The sequence below is a fragment of the Ictidomys tridecemlineatus genome, chromosome 5, assembly GCF_052094955.1.
Source record: "Ictidomys tridecemlineatus isolate mIctTri1 chromosome 5, mIctTri1.hap1, whole genome shotgun sequence".
Lineage (NCBI taxonomy): Eukaryota > Metazoa > Chordata > Mammalia > Rodentia > Sciuridae > Ictidomys > Ictidomys tridecemlineatus.
The window spans coordinates 6,029,864-6,047,514 of NC_135481.1; the positions used below are offsets into that span (position 1 = coordinate 6,029,864).

At 42.1% G+C, this 17,651-nt stretch overlaps 1 protein-coding gene across 1 annotated transcript; it reads right to left on the minus strand.

Moving 5' to 3' along the window:
- Positions 1-441: 441 nt before the first annotated feature.
- Positions 442-16,827, minus strand: Ankrd34c (ankyrin repeat domain 34C). The gene is made up of 2 exons (XM_005316873.4): positions 16,261-16,827; positions 442-5,314 (listed from the first exon to the last, which is right to left on the minus strand). The coding sequence occupies exon 2, from the start codon at positions 5,275-5,277 to the stop codon at positions 3,658-3,660; it is 1,620 nt and encodes a 539-aa protein (XP_005316930.2). The 5' UTR covers positions 5,278-5,314; positions 16,261-16,827; the 3' UTR covers positions 442-3,657.
- Positions 16,828-17,651: the final 824 nt, after the last annotated feature.

Sequence of the window (17,651 nt, forward strand, 5' to 3'; positions counted from 1 at the left end):
GCCACTTGCAGTTGGTAAGTGCAGCCCCAGGATAGGAATGGCAGGCAGCATAATAAAATAGATATTATTATTGCTGTATGTATATAGGTGACTGTATGACCAATGTGATTCTGCAACCTGTACACTCAGAAAAATGAGAAATTATACCCCATCTGATTCAAATGTATGAATTGTCAAGTTCATTGCACTTTCATGTGTAGCTAATACAAAAAAAAAAAAAAAAACCTCCCCCCAATGAGTGGCAATCATTCACTGCACTTTCTTAAACCAGAAGCAAAACCAACATGGTTGTATAATTTAAAATCAATTTGTGAGATTACATGTACATAAAACACTGAGTGTCTGCTAAGGTTGATGTTACTAGGCAATCATATCAATTTCATTGTAAAGGAAAGGTAATATTTATCATTAAAATTTCACTGAGGAAAATGAGAAATGCTATTGAAGGATTGTAATATCTCCTTTATTGACATATTAGAAACAACTAAATAGTTTTATTACATAGATTTTGATACATCTTTGAGTATATCCTCAGCTTGAGACTAAGATAGAATACTGCAGAGGACCAGTCCAGGCAGCACAGGGTACGTCTAAAGCACCAGCACACACAAAGGAAGAAGGTCAGACACACCTGCACGTGCAGGGGACCCTTTACTTGATAAAGTTCTAAGAGGATTGCAAATGGTCTGTGTTTTGTTTTGTTTTCTAAAAAAATAAAATAAAATAAAAAGCTTTGGGATGTCTAGAAATTAAACCAACGTTCCAGACTTCAAACTTTAGGCTCACTTTCTGAATGACATTTTAATACACAGTCCAGAGAATCTTAAGGGGCTAAATTATTGAAACTCTAGTTTGAAGCTAACTTAGAGAGTGACTCTTGGATTCCAAAAGGAAAAAAGCTAACTTCTGGTCTAGGAAGCATGTTTGCATCTAAAATATGCTTCTTGAAAAGCATTCTCATGAGGCTCATTGACACGGATAAAATTTCTTATTTATGAGTAAACCATGGTATTTTCGCCATTGTACTAGTTTAGGACAGTCTAATTCAGCAAATGCATCATCGAGAACTGCTGGGAGAAGGCAGCATTCTGATGACTGCCTAGAGAAAGGCTGATGAAGAGGTCACACGGACTGACACAGGCCACGAGTGGCAGGAGAATACAGTGCTACACGCTCATGCAATGTACCGAGCCACTCAAGTCATGTTTGGTGTTTCACCCAGGCTAATCACTATAAATGTCACTACTGAGGATAAGTTAGATTTCCAAGTCTTAGCTAAAGGTTTAGAAAAATGCTCCTCTGCAGCATTTTTCTTGCTATCCCCACAGCTAAACACTACTAGCAGAGGCTAGTTTTAATGCAATCACAACAGCTGGAAAAGCACTTAAAGTGAGCTGTGTGTGTGTGTGTGTGTGTTCAATGACCCACTGAAAACAGTGGCTGCCTGTTTGATTCTCTTTGGAATGCAGTAGAGCTGTTTCTTTGCCTATACTCACATCTACTTGGTGAGAACTGTTAACAATTAAATGTGTCTGAACAGCATATGGATCGGCCACACTAAACAAGTTCACGAATGGTAGGTTTTCACTACCTTACATGCTTTTCTTCTCATTTTCTTCCCTTCCTGCAAGATACAAGATCCCGTTAGTGCTTGAGTTTGGGTGCTTGTGTGCCACACCTCCGATCGGCATTTTGGTTCTTCACATATTTCTATCACAGGCACAGCCATTCTCTACAGCCCTGGTGGTCACCACGGTGATGCTGCCCCAGGAGACATCTGGCCATGTCTGGAGACATCTTTGGTTCTCACAACTGGGGGGAAGGGTACAGGGTGATATTGTCATCCAGTGAGCAGAGGCTGGAGAGGATGCTAAATGTCCTGCAATGCACAGGATAGACTGGCCCCCAGAACAAAGAATGACCCAGCCTCCAGTGTTACTAGTGCTGAGGTTAAGAGCTTTCCCTAAACGAATCATTTTTTACAATAAGCATTTTTGTTTTGTTTATAATTCATAACTATCAGTAACACTTTTTCTTGGGATATCTAGACAAATTTCTAGCAAATGTTCTTAATGAAATATCACAAAATGTAGAGCTTATGTTATGGATTTTTTTGTTTTTACTTTACAAATAAATTTAGGAACTAGGATTTTTAGAATCATTGGAGATCTCAAGGAGACACTTGAGTCTTTCAGTGAGACTTTACTTAATTTCTTCCAAGGATTGTATAGATTATTCCTATGAATCTCCCAACCCCTACATAATTCAGGCAAAGAGGAAACTGGATTTTTCTTGAATTAACTATTAACTGAAGGAGAAATGACATTTGATATCCCCTAAAATTTTCAGGCTGGAAAATGAAATGGTCCTCATTGCCATCAGCTTGAGGACCAGACACTTTACTTTTATTTATTTATTGGTACCAGGGATTGAACCCAGGAGTGCTTAACCACTGAGCCATGCCCCCCACCTACCAGCCCTTATTTTAATCTTTTATTTTGAGACAGGATCTCACTAAGCTGCTTAGGGTCTGACTAAATTGCTGAGGCTGGTTTTGAACTTGCAGTCCTCCTGCCTCAGCCTCCTGAGCTGTTGGGATTACAGGTGTGCACCACTGCACTCGGCTCCAATTTACTTTTCAATCCAAGTACATCCCATCATCACCTATCATCCTGGTTTTGGTAGTATTCATCAAGTTTTCTTAAGAATAATTGGCAACATTTCTTGTAGTTATGTTCTACTAATTGTGTCACATTCAAGTCCAAATTAGTTCTCTTTGACTGTTCTTTACTAGATTTCAACACAGAGCCTATGTCTGCACAGGGGTCTGGTGAAAGTTGCATCTTGGGAGAAAGATTCATCTTTGAGGCACCATCTACAATGACATGTTAGAATGGAGCCATGAAAATGTGATATGTAGGGACTCACAACACATCTAAATGAGTCTGTGAACATCTCTGGATCTGAAAAGAGATCTTTCAGAACTCAACCATGCTTAACAGTGCCTGCAGAATAGCAAGAGGCAAGAAAGACCCACATACCAGACCCTCTCTCATGGGGGATCCTGCTTCTATCATCAAACTGAGCCCAGATGCCAAATTCAGGATCTTAGGGATTAGTTTTGAGCTTTTGCACATTTTGGATAAATGCTAAAGCCTCATTTTCTCTTTCTTTTCTTTCTTTCTTTCTTTTTTTTTTAGCTACTTTATAGGCTCTGAATAGCATACTATAATACTATCTCATAACTTCAACTCACATTTACTGTTTGTCTGAAGGAAAGTAACTGGGATCCACAGCTTAGATCACCATACTTGCTGGGTCACCTTCAAACTGCAAAGGTTGTCTTCCTTGGGGGAGTTATTTTTTTTCTTGTAATTTCATCTCTGAAACCCAATTATCCTGAACTCTTTTCAAGTAGGCCTGTAAAAACCCAGGGATTATTTCAGGAGCGAAATAATCATTTCAGAAGTGAAATAATCCCTGGATTTATTTCAAAGGTGAAGCAGCACCCTGTTCCCATGTCTTCTGAAGTGGCCACATACCAGCATTGAGGAGTGAGCAGAGACAGAGGATCTACATGGCTATGTTGGTCTAGATTTTGGTCCCTTCCATAAACTACCTAGCTTTAGACGTGAGGAGAAGCCTTCCTGAAGGTTTCTAGGTCATTATTTCTTCAAAGTCCGACAGCTGCTTCATCTGTTCAATCTGCATCGAATGCCTTCTGAGGAGCTTCTTTTTGCTTCTCAAGTCAACTCTCTTTGGTGAACTTGGAGCAACAGGAACCATAGATTTTAAGCCACTAGCAAGTGGGGAAGAAGGTTTGCTGTTCGTTCTAATATCGGGGATGGGTGGGTTCAGATTCACATTTAAAGGTGGAAGAAAGCCAGGCCTAGTGTGAGCGATGCGGTCTAGCAGCAGAGTTCCAGAACCTCGTCTTTCTAGGAGATGCGGGGGTCTGCGACGCACAGAGCTGGGGGATGTGGTGGGCACGGCATCCAGGGACTCCCGAGAGCCATGGAAAAGAGACAAGTGGGAGCTGTTGAGCTTCTTTCTATCTAAGGGACCTTTGCCTGGCTCCAGGGAAATGGAGCTGGGTGAGTCAGCCCCTGGTTGTAACTCTAAGTCATAGAGGTCATTTTCCAGCCGTTTGAGGGAGGCTGGCTCTTTGAGAGCAGAGGCTCCCGATGGGCACATGCCACCTTTCTCTTGGTCAACAGAGAGAGCTCCTCTCCTGGCCAGACGAGGGTGGGGAGCCTGGCCTTTCTCATAGGCTGCTTTCCAGGATGCTGGTGCCGAAGAGGCCGGACCCTTCAGAGCCTGCTCTGGTACTGAGGGGAAGAGGGAAGGGTCTTTGCCATCAATGCTGTTGGTTCTGGAGAGGGGCCCCCTTTTAGGGAAAGACATGTCACTGATGTTCCTGATGACCTCACTGTCTGTGCTGGCACTGTGGGTTTCATCCTGCCGCGAGGAGGCTGCCAGCACAGACGGCGCAATCAGGCCCCAGGGTTCAGACTGGAGCCTCTTCAGTTGGGGCAAGCGGGCCCCCACTTTCCTGGTGGGAAGGTTGCTGATTTTCCTAGTGGGAGACCCAGGCTCATTGAGAATCTTAGAGGTGTTACAGCTACTTGGGTGTCCTGTTTGGAGGCCGAAGAAGTCATCCTCTTTTTCATTTGGTGGAGAGCTCAGGCCTGGAGCCTTCAGTTCAATGTCAGAAGGAGATGCACACAGTGGAGGCGACTGTCGGTCTTCCACCTTGGGTGAAGGAGGGACATTAAGATACTGTTTAGTGGTTTTGGTGCCGGAAGATGATTTATCCGTTGTGATAATAATCACTTCCTTCCCTTTGGCTTTGCAGGCATCAATGAGATGTTTCAATGCGTCCTTGTCATCTGCATTTATTGCATAAACCAGAGCTGAAGCCCCACTGCGATCCTCAAGGCTGGGGTCAGCTCCATTTTCCAGTAGTAGGGAGACCACTTCTCCCCCGGCTCTCCTGATGCAAGCGTGGATGAGAGCAGTCTTTCCAGACTTATCCTGAATATTAGGGTCTGCCCTGTTGTCCAACAAGTACTTCACCATCTTGGACTTGCTGATACTTTGCTGATCCACATGTTTGGTGATACATGCCACCATGAGAGCCGTTTCGCCTTTGTCATTGCTCTCATTGATATAAGCTCCCCCTTCCAGGAGGAGTCTGGTCAGCCGCAGCCTGCCCAGCCACACAGCCTTCAGAAGGGAGTTTCCATCAGTCCTCAACTCCGTGTCATCATCCATCATATTGGCTTAGAATCTCCAGCCACCAGGGCAGTCAGACCTAGCAAGGGAAGAAGAGGGGGAAATGTTAGGTATTCTATTGCTGATGTGTGCAGCATGGCCGTGACAGGGTCAGGTACAGTGAGATCCTAGCCTGTCCCCAAGCTGTGTCAGCTTGGCTCAGTTGTCTGAGTGATTTCTTTATCTATAATTGGGGCTAGGAGTAGTAGTGACTACCTCAATCATCATGAAGATTGCTTGTGATGGTGTGTGTAAAACACTTAACCACATGAAAATCTGTTAACATAATGCCTAACATGGACTAACTATTTTGCAAATGTTTTTAAAATTTTTAAAAAATTTTGTTTTTAATGTTTTATTAGTGCATCATAATGATACATAATAGTGGGATTCATTGTGACATATTCATGTGTGCACATGATTCACTCCAATTAATTCCCCAGTATTTCCCCTTTCCCTCCCTGCCTTTCCTTCTCTCCCCATCCTCTATTCTAGTCTTTTCAATTTTTATTTATATGTGTATTTTTTGATTGGTATTTTATAATTATACATAAAAGTAGGGTTCATTGTGTTATATTCACTCATGCATATAGCATAATTTGGTTAATTTTATTCTTCAGTTCTCCTTTTCCTCTCTCCTCCCTTCTCCTTGATGCTTTACTTCTCCAATACTGACCTCTCTTCTATTTTCATGATATTCCCCTTTTTCTTTTATTCCTTTTTCTCCTATAGGTTTTGCTTATGAAGGAAAACATTTGACCCTTGACTTTCTGAGTCTGGCTAATTTCATTTAGCATGATGTTCCCCAGTTCCATCCATTTATTCACAATGGATATAATTTTAGTCCTCTTTGTTCCTTTGTATATATACCACATTTAAAAAATTAATTTATCTGTTAATTGACACCGAGGCTGATTCCTGTAACTTTGCTATGGTGAATTGTGTTGCTATAAACATCAGAATGCATGTGATCACTACAGTCTGCTGATTTCAGTTCTTTGGGAAAAATACTGAGGAGTGGAATAGCTGGATCATGTGGTTTCATTCCTAAACTTCTGAGGAATCTCCATACTGATTTCTACAGTGGTTGTATCAATTTGCAGTATTACCAATAACATATACATGTACCTTTCCCCTTGCATCCTCTCCAGCATTTATCATTATGTATATTCTTTTTTTATTGGTTATTCAAAACATTACAAAGATTGCAGAATCACATCGGTTACACATCCACATTTTTACATAATGCCATAATAGTAACTGTTGTATTCTGCTACCTTTCCTATCCTCTACTATCCCCCCTCCCCTCCCCTCTCATCTTCTCTCTCTACTCCATCTACTGTAATTCATTTCTCTCCTTATTTTTTCCCATTCCCCTCACAACCTCTTATATGTAATTTTGTATAACAATGAGGGTCTCCTTCCATTTCCATGCAATTTCCCTTTTCTCTCCCTTTCCCTCCCACCTCATGACTCTGTTTAATGTTAATCTTTTCCTCCTGCTCTTCCTCCCTGCTCTGTTCTTAGTTGCTCTCATTATATCAAAGAAGACATTTGGCATTTGTTTTTTAGGGATTGGCTAGCTTCACTTAGCATAATCTGCTCTAAAGCATCCATTTCCCTGCAAATTCCATGATTTTGTCATTTCACTAAGAAATGTATATTCTTAATAGTTGCCATTCTAACTGGAGTGAGATGAAACCACAGTGTGGTTTTAATTTGCATTTTCCTGATTCAAATGCAAGGCATTGCTTTATTGAGTGCACAATACTTATCACAGATGTAGAAATTTAAGTTCCTAAAAGAAGTGTTTGTGTCTACCTTGTTTACTGCTTATTTCAGCATTTGGCAATGATTCATACATGGTGAATGAGTTACCTCATCAATAATTGTTTAATTCATTCTTGGTGTAATAAAAAGACTAATAAGAAACATGCTAAGTTATTCCTTATTCTGGGTCATGGGGCTTAATAGTGTTTAATTTCCTTCTTTTTTACTGTATTCCTAAAATAAATCAGTACTACTGTTTTAATAGAGGGAAAATAGGTGTGTGTGTATGTGTGTGTGTATGTGTGTGTTGTGATTTAAATGTGAGGTGTCCCACAAAAGCTCCTGTGTTAGACATTGCAAGGAAATTTAGAGGTGAAAGGACTGGGTTATGAGAGTCTTAACTTTATTAAGTGCATTAATCCCTTGATAGGGATTAACTGGATGGTAATTGTAGGCACATAGGCTGTGGCTGGAGGAGGTGAGTCCCTGGGGGCGTGTTTTTAGGGTATATATATTGTCCTTATTGAGTGAAGTCTCTCTTTCTGATTCCTGGGGCCATGTCCTGAGCTGCTTTCCTCTGCCATGATGTTCTGCCTCAGCTCGAGCCCTGAGGAAGGGAGATGGCTGTTGATGAACTGAGATCTCTGAAACTTCCTCCTCCAAAATTGTTCTTGTCAGGTCTTTTGGTCAAAGCAGTGAAAAAGCTGACTAAAACGTGTGTGTGTGTGTGTGTGTGTGTGTGTGTGTGTGTGTGTGTGTGTACACAACTCAGTCTAGTCACCTCTTTTCAGGCTGAGTCCCCACTCTTCCAGCAGATGTCAGAATTCTCCTTCTCTTCATTCAGAAGAGTTCTAACAATGCAATGCTATATCCTCCCTCTGATTGAAGTGTTAAGGGGCAGAGGACAGAGAAGAGGATTACACTTTTGCTCACAAATATGAGGAAATAAAGCTCAAACCTGAGCTTCCTCTGCTGGGATTTGTCAAACTCAAGCTCTGTGTTTTGTTCTCCATGTGTGAGTTAGCTAGTCCTGGGCTCAGAACCTCAAAACCTCCACACCATGTGTTGTTGAAGCCTTTCACAGATAAGGAGTAACAGGCAGCCTGGCCAGGCCATGGGAATCATACCTGCGGGCGGGCGTCTCCACCAGCAAAGCCTCTATTGTGGACGTCCTGAGCCTCCAGTGCCTACTGAGCAGATTATGACCTGTGCCGTCTACTGGCCACAGTTCTTGAGTTCCCTCCTCATCTGATCCATGTCATTTTTTTCTTACTGAACTATCCTGAGCAGTTACTTATCAATTTATATTTCTCTATGAAAATGGACAGAAAAGCTTCTCTTAATTGAAGTTGAGAAATAGATTTATTTCCTTTCAAAAAAAAATGAATCTATGAATTGATATTTTCTATAAAAAAACACACTTAAGAATTTAAAGAGGAAAAGGTCTCCTTCACCCACACCTACCCCTTCTTGAAGCCACTCTCCATAAGTAACAAGGTTTACAGTCTAATCTGTATCTTTCGGCTTCAGATCAATTTCTGCTTTTTCTGAATCTGATCTTGTTGCAAATGTGACTATGTGTTTCTGCCGTATTTTCTACAAAAAATGCTACCACATATTATTTAAGATATTGATAACGGGTCTCTGCTTCTGTCTCTCCATTTCCTTCCTTCCTTCTCCTTCAATCTCCCACCAATCTTCCCCTGTGTGTGCATGAGGGGAAGATCCCTGTCACTCCTCAGTGGTTATACTTATGGTTGTTATGTTCAGAGTCTTATGCTCTGATAAGCTTCTCAGTCTCCAAGCTCTGGAGATCTGAAGAATTACCAAGGACTAGCTAAATGAAAGGGAATGTCCCATGAAGATATGCTTCTCTCCATTCCATCAATGTCCTTTCCCCAGGTCACCTCCTCAGCATCAACCCCTGAAACTCTGGTCCTTATTACACTGTACCTACTTTGAAATCTCATTATTTCTCAAACATACCACTTTTTTTCCCTCTTGGCACTGTTCATGTTTCTAGATATAAGGCCTCCCTGATCTTCTTTAATTATTCATCCTCCTCCAAACTTCAGCTCAAATGTTACTTCCTTTGTAATCAAGAGGAAAATCACTCAAAATCCAAAAGGGAGAGTTGAGTAAAATTACAATGACTCATATTCAGACTATATAAAGAACTCCTACAAATCACTTCCTCCAAAAGAAGAAACATAAATGACCAATAAGCACATAAAAAGGTATCCAGCCTCATTAGTACTCAAGGAAAAGCCAACTAAAGCACAATGAGAAACCACCACATCCTCACCAGAGTGGCTAAAATTAGACAGACACACAAACCAAGAATGGATGAAGTTGGGGAGCAACAGGCACCTGCTGGGAAACTTGATAGCACTAAATTGAACTAAAGCCACACTCCAACCAGATGTTCCATGCCTAGGTTTTTACCCATGGTCAGTTTTAAAACTGACCACGAAGTCCTCCTATCCTGGAATATATTCAAGGAGTTGGCCCTATGATTTGCTTTGATCAAGAAAATGAGGCAAAAGTAATTTTGTGTAAATTTGAGGCAAAGCCTCTGTAGACCCTAAGCTTCCAAGTTTGCTCTCTTGGAATCCAGCTGTTCTGTGAAGAAGTCTAGATTTACCACAAAAAGGGGCACATAGAGCTTTAGCTGATGGTCCAGGTAGCTACCAGAATGTGGTGAAACCATCTCGGACCATCTAGCCCCAGCTAGATGACTGATTGAGTGAACCCAGATGAAACCAGCAGAAAAAATATCCAGAGCCTGGCCCAGACTGCAAAAATATGCAAAAAAAAAATGGTTATTGTTTTAAGTCACTCATTTGGGGGTGGCCCAGTCACAGTAATAGATTAGTAATTAATGCATGTACCAAAAGACTGGCTGCATTATTCAAAAGACAAAAACTAGAAACAACTCATTAAGAAGAACGTAGATACAGAAAATATAGCATGTGCATACCCTAGAATACTGCACTGTCTTTGTTTCTCTCTCTTTCTCTCTTACATACATGTGCCCATCCCCCCCACACACACACCCACACCACACTGAAAGTAGAAACCGGATGCTGTGTCCCCTGTGTTTCTTAATACTTTGCAACTCCCTTTATTGGAGAATCGAGCTTGTTGATCATCTGGGTCGGCCTGTCCACAGAATTCTGAGCTCTTGAGGTAGAAGTACCATCTTTTCTTCTCTGTCAGCTATGTGGTAATTGAAAAGTAGGATAAAGAAATGATGAAGAAATGGAAGAAGAGGAAAAGGGAAGGGAGGTGGGAACGAGGATGGATAGGTAATTGGATTACCTTTTATGTTGTGTGTGATACAAATTGCATACCTCTAGTCCACCTCAAAGTCAAGGGAGGGAGGCAAGGAGGAAAAAAAGAGAAAAGGAGGAAAGAAAAAAAAGTATATCTAGGAGACTGCTTGTCCCCCTTTGCTTGGAATCAGTACCCTTGTCCCTAAACTCTCCACAAGCACCTAAAGAATGGAGCAAACTGAAGGCAAAACATCCATGTTTTGTTTTTGTCTTATTTTTTGTTTTCATTTATTTTTCATTTATTTATTGTAATCTGGAATGTGGAGCCACCCTTAGACACAACATTCTGTGCTTACCGAGCTGCTCTGCAGGCTATCACCAGTTTTTCACAGTGGGCCTCTCAGCTGAAATTCCTTAAACTATGAAAATGCAAGAGCTTTGTTTGAGGACAGAATCAGGTTCCGTATCTCACTCTTATAGCCCAGATAAAATGTGCTGGGCTAACATTAATTGTCAGCACGCTGCATTTAACTTACACTTGTCATTTCAAGAATTAAATTAAAATTAAATTAAAATTTCAAGTTTAAAAGACTGCAGTTGACATGATTGGTTGACAACAACCTTACAAATTACACCAGATTCAACCCATGCATCATGATGGATTCGCATAGCCTCACCCAATGCCTCCCTCTCTGGGTGTTGGCCACTTGCCTGGCTTGCTTTCTTAGTGAGCCCCATACCTTTCCTCTAGTCTTAAATCCAGGTGCCTGGCACCTGGTTTCAACTAAGCAGGATAAATTGACCCTGGCCTGATTTTGTATAGCAGTTGCCTAGAGAGAACAGGTCACTCAATCAAGAATGTGGGAGAGTTAACTCTTTGTAGAACAAATGTTAGCAAATAGGAAATAGGTGATAGAGGAAGAGATGTTTGGAAAACTCATCTCCCTTTCTTTGCCCAATAGCCTCTTCTAAGATGTAATGTGACTTCCCCAGGACTCCCCATGAAGCTGAGGCTAGCTCTTCCTTGCCTCATTTTCATTTCCCTTCATTCTTACTTCCCAGTGTTTTATAACCCAGCAAAGAGTTAATTTGTATGCTTTTGCCTTAGACTAATGCCAAGTGCTCCACTAACCATAAAATCCCCTTTTCAAGAAGTTTTCTCTCCATTTCACAGATGGGAAAACCAAAGCCAAGTGTGAAGAAGCCTAGAGAGAAACCAAATGCCTGTGGTCATTCAGTGATCAGTGCTGACTGTGTGGGGGTTTCCTGTCAGCTCACAGTGACCCCTTAAAAATTGTGTATCTATCCCCCTACAGAGTGCTCCTCTCAGACTTGCATAGCCACATCTACTTCCTCCCTCTCTAGAGAATACCTAATATTCTTGCTTTCAGCTATTTGACCTGCTCCATGTGGACAGTGGCTCAACCTTTGGTGGAACTTGAAATTGGGGCTAAAAATACCAGTCATCTGGGCTGTTTGTAGAAACTGATGTACTGGGCACTCCAGATGTTAGGCTGCCTTGTGAGTTAGCCACATGTGCAGAGGGAGAAGAATAAAAGCAAGTGGCCTGAAAAGCTGAGTTGGAGAGAGAGAGCTTCTTCCTGCCACCCCTCCTGAGTTTTAATTGCCTTCAGAGTCCATGAACATTCTGGAATTCTTTCAATAAATTATCATATTTTTGCTTCTGATAGCTCAAATTAATTCCTGTGACTTATAATCAAGTAAGTCCTGACTAAAACACTAGCATTACTTGCTCATCCATCCATTTATTATTGCATCATCAAACATAAATCAACTATCTATGCCATGCCAGGATAAAGAGTTATATAAAATGCAGGAACAGCTGCCAAGGTATTTACAATCTAGAGGTAAGCCAGATGTATATTTTAATAATAATAAATATTTATGATATGCTTACCATGCTCCAAGCAATGTGCTGAATACTCTACATGCATTATGTCATTTAATTCTTACAGTGATACTGTGAGATGAATACTATTATCCTGACTTTGTGATAAAATAAAACTGAGTCTCAGGGAGATAAAGTCACTCACCCCAAAATAACCAGGCATTATGTTGAGGAGCTGGAATTCAAATCCAGACTCAGTCCAAAGTCCATGTTCTTAACCCTTACATGAAATAAGTACAGTACAACATAGTAAGTCCCAGAATGGAGGACAAGCATGCAGCAGAAAGATAATGAGTGCCACGAGGACCTAGAGATGCAGATTAGAAAAGGATTCATAAGGAGAAGACAATTGACCTAGGTCTTCAAAAAGGAGCAGAAATTTGTTGAATCAAAAAGGGTAAGGAATTACCCTTAGGGGTAACTATAAATTACAAAACAGAAGGTAGCAGAGCAAATATTTTGTGAACTTCATAGTTCAGGGTGGTGTTGGAAAGAGTGGGGAGTGCATTGGTAGAACAAGAAAATATGGGGACGTCTACAGAGATCAAATTCAAGGTTTTTTGTAGCCTTGTCCTGAAGGTTTGATGCTCATTATGTGGAAGTGGGGAACCACTCTTATAAGGAAGAGGGTGATATGATCATTGCCTAGAGTGTGAGAAATGGACTGAGAGGATGAGAGCCCACCCAAGAGCCTCTGGGAGATGAAGAAGATCAGAACTGCCACAGTAAGGATGCGGAAGAAGAATCAAGCTGGACAGATGTTTGCAAGGTAGAATTGAATAGTCATCCATTAGATGTGAGGGTAAACCAAAATCTAATGTCCTTTAACTTGAGCATTTATCTTCAATCATGAATCACAGAGAATAAATGGTAAGGAAACCTAATGCTGGAAAGATTAGATGCCTTCCAGAAGGAAAAGAAAATCATTGAAAAGAGTTGACATAACACCAGGATACTGAAATCCCAACTTGGGTTGTTCTAGCCACCATGTTTTTTTCTTAAAAACTTGGTGACCACTTTTTCATGTATTTCAGAAAAGTAAACTGAGAAATGGACAGAGTTTGCCTGATTCCTTCCTTGTCATGCTTTTAGGGCTGTTTTCTGTTTTACCTCACCTCTACTGTAATGGCAGCTAAAATAATGTTCAATAGCACAGGGTCTAGAGAAGAAATGCTGAAGACTGAATATTACCAACATCGGGAGAGTCAAATGATGCCTTTTCTAATAGAGGGAGTATGTGGATGCCAACTTTATCCTCAAGTCCTCTGATTATTTTATTCTCTGAAAAGCTATGGAAGTCCTAAACTTTTTTTAAACTGAGAGAAGCAATTTTGTTCAAGCTTCATGAATTTAAAAATAGAAATTACAGGCAGAGATTAAACCTTTTAATCTCTCTAAATCCAAGGTCTTTCATTCCCATGCCAGTCTAGTTCTTTGGCCTGGATCTTAAGCCAAGGATGCAAATTAGACCTGAAAGTCAATGTGGCCCACAGTCAGATATTGTTTAACTGGCACACTATTTTAAATTTTTTTAAAATTTAAATGTGTTAAGATGAATTATTTATTGTTCAGTTTGAAAAGGCCTTGCTATTCTCTGTAGTCTTACAACTGACCTGATTCACACATTCCAGTTACTTTTTGGCCTAGGTATGGATGCAGTTTTACATATAAAAGCAAAATACAAGAACATAGTCATGTTGCTGTGGTTTTTGTACTTTCTGTCACTTCCTAGCTGCTCACCTCTTCAGTTTGCTTGAAAACTGAAATAAGCTTATGAGTATAGAAGCCTTTCTGTAAACTTTAATGTACAGTATGTTCAAGTTAGCCATTTTTAATTATGTAATTAACAATTGCCTCAGTAAAGAAATAATGTCATTCACTTTGTCACTCCTCTCTTAAACCATACTGACATTAGGTTTCCAGTTAAACTTCCCTTGTTTGGTCCAGTGGCAGATTTTTCAGAGGTTTGAGGGATGTGTTGTGCAGAAGAGAAGGACCTGCAGACTTTTATAAACATCTTTAAAGTTTCTCATGTCCCCTCAAAAAGGTGTAGGGATATACTTTCATTGTACTTAATGACCCAGAGCAAGTTTCTAGGACTTTATATTATGCACATTTTATATTCATTTATTTCTGGCTCTCACCTGTATCTTGTCTGTCCTTTGCTTTCTGACATCTTGTGAAGCTTTATAAATTGTTTAAAATTCTTCATGGAACACAATATAATCAACAAAGATTATTTTGATTCATATGAGATTGCTATTGCTGTACGTGAAAATTATTAAAGTCATCAATTTCACATATTTAAAGTGCTTATAAAAATGTACCTTTTATAAGTACTTTTTAAAGTACTTATAAAAATATAGTTCTGTGATTACCCCCACAGTCCTAACTACTGAGGAAGGGCTAGCCTGCAGTGGGAGGATTCAGGATACAGATGCAGGAGAACTGGATTCTAATCCCAGCTCTGCTTACTACGTTTCTGAATATTTGGGGCAGGAATCATTTTGCCTTATGAGTAAAATAACCCAAATCCTGCCTACTTTACAGGACTGTTAAAATGATCAAATGATCGCAATACATGAACACCCTGTATGAAGTCCTGGAAAAGTCCAAGGAATTGGTACGCTGAAATAAGCTCATCCTGAATTCCTTCCACTGAGCCCTGCTCTGAGCCCAGACCCTTGTAGTGTGCCACTAGTGTTCATTAACAGTCCTCTTTCTCTTCCAATTACCTGCCTCCTCCCTTCCAATCCCCCCACCCAATCAATCACAATTAACAGTTCCGTACATGATCCTTTTGACCACCGCCCCCCATGCTTCTGCAAGGAAAGCATTATTAAAATTTTACAGATACTGAGCTTGAAGTTCAGACATGTTTAGAAATTTTGTTCAAAGACACGTTTTGAAGTGCTATCTATGTCTTTCATTCAAACTTGGTTCCTAAGTTCAGAGCTATTTCATGCAGGCAATTCTGCTCAGGCATATCCTCTCACTATATTTTCAGGTTGTATATTCTTGCGCAAGTTTCTCAGACTCTCTTGCTTCAGTTTTTTCATCTGTTTAATGGGAATAATAATAGTACATAAAGAGTATACTCATGGTGTTCTATAAAAATTAACTCATAGAGCGTTTAGCACAGGGCCTTGGCACATGGACAGCCTTTTATAAATGTTAGCTGTTTGAGGAAGTTGGGATTCACCTTCCCAAACCCAGGAGGCCACCGGTTCAGCTGCATTCGTGGAAGCTTGGGGGCTATCTTTATACCCCGCCTCTTCCTTCTGCAGTCACGGGAAGCAGTTACAAGCAGATCAAAAATTGAGCTCCACGTTTGCTTTTGCTATTCGAGAGCCCTTCCTCGCAAAGCTGGGGGCGGTGTTACGTATCCGCCCACCGCAGACAGCACCGGTGGCCTGGGACTGAAAAGCTGGGGCTGTACAGTTCTAGCTGCGTGCTTTATGCTGCCGGGGAGGGGGAGGGGGCTGTCCGAGGTGCTGAAGTCGGGGGCTGAGGCCGCGGTAGCCGGGTGTGTCAGCGTCCATTGTTGCCACTGTCTGTGGTCATCGTCGAGAAGGCCGAGTATGGGGGTCAGGTGAAGCCAGGGCGGTAAGTGCTTCTCCCACCATTTCTCAGAAATTCCCAGATACATATTCTTTACAATTTCGTGCGCATTTTCAGGATCATAACATCTCACCGCCCACTTCTCACAGGTTTCTGCAAAAATTTAAGATTTTGCTCCCTCTTCAGTTCCTGCAAAAATATCCAGACGCCTATCACCCAGCCCCGCTTTGCAACCATTTCCTACAAAAATTCAGGCCCCTACGCATCTCATCCCCACGCGTCAATGCAAAAATAAAATATTTTAAATCCGCCTTCCATTCCAGTCTCCCACAATTTCCTGTGATAAAAGCAAAGCATGCTCTTTCCTACCAGTCCCCGCCTCCTGCCTGAGGCTAAACAGCGTGGACTTACTTCTCCGGAGCTTGAGGTTCTGCCTAGGCAGCCAGGGGAGACCCTTCTGGAAGCACTTACCTGGTAGGGACGCTCATCAAGCGAGGCCACCTGGGTCCAGACCACGGGTAGTGTCATTACTTCCAAAGCACAGTCAGAAGGCGCCCAGAACCTCCGCTGGCGGCTGCAGGTGGGCTGCCAGAGGGCACCGCCAGGCTGAACCCGCTCAGGAACTGGGGCTACCCCTGGCCTCGCGGGTCCTGTTGAGTGACTTGCCCTAACTTCAAGGTCCATGAATGAAACCTCTGCGTCAGTCCTTCGAATCACGCCCTGCTCCTCCAAGTTGAGGTGGCAACAGAGGATTTTCTTTTTCTTTCTTTCTTTCTTTTTGTTAAGAGAAAGAAGCTTGAGGGAAACGTGAGGCTTGTCCCCCAGTTTCAAGCTGCTGGGTTGCAGGTCTCCTGCGCAGCACCAGCCCTCCGGCTCGGTCTTCGGCTGGCTCTACTGGCTGATGAGGCGCGGCTGCCCGCTGGCGCCTGAGAGCAGCTCTCCAGCCGCGACGCGAGAGGGTTGTGTGGGTGTGTGTGCTGTGAGGAAGGAGGGGGCCGCGGGGGTGGGAAGTGCCTACCTGCAGCTGGGGGGAAAGGCGCCCGCCGCCGCTTCCCGGCGGACTAGCTCCGCAACTTGGCGCGAGTCTCGCGGAGCCCGGGGAGGGGGGGCGTGGCGGTGCGCACAGACCCCTCGCCGCAGACCTCGGGGTCCAGAGAAGCGAGCAGACCCTTCCACAGTCTGACTTGACCCTGCGAGTCTCGGTCGGGGCAGGGATTCGAACTCTTGTCTCTTTGGTGGTTTCTGCAACTCTACCTTTCTTAGATCCTTTCATAAACGCCCTGGGAACTAAGGACGAATCAGTCCACAGGGTGGGAAGGAGAGGCAGAGAAGCCGAAAGCCAAGGGTGGTCCTTTAAAACTTGGGAGCCATCTAGCAGTGCAGGTTTCTGCAGTCGGACCTTCGGATTTCTTTGCCTACTTGGTTCTCTAGCCCACCTCCAACCCATTCCCGGGACTTCCTGTAGAGTCCTTCACCAAAATTTATGCTAAGTTTTTACAAAATTAACTCATGATTGTCATATATTATTCAAAGCGCACAGCACTATATTTAGGAAGTGAATGCCCAGCCCCCCCCAGCCTTTCCCATTAATCTATTTCTTGATGGCAACCTGAATTTCTATCTTGATATGTATATTGGTTCTATTTGTCCTAACCCCCCCCCAAAAAAATCCTACTTCTTCTTGAGTCAGTTTTAGTCATTTATATGTGCCTAGAAAATTGTCCACCTCATTTACATTTTCAAATGTACTGGCACAAAATTATGAATAGTGTCACTTTTTAATTTTTTATTTTCTCTGAATTGTTCTGTGCCTTCTTTGTATTCCTAATATTGTTTGTGTTTCCTACCACCCTACACACACA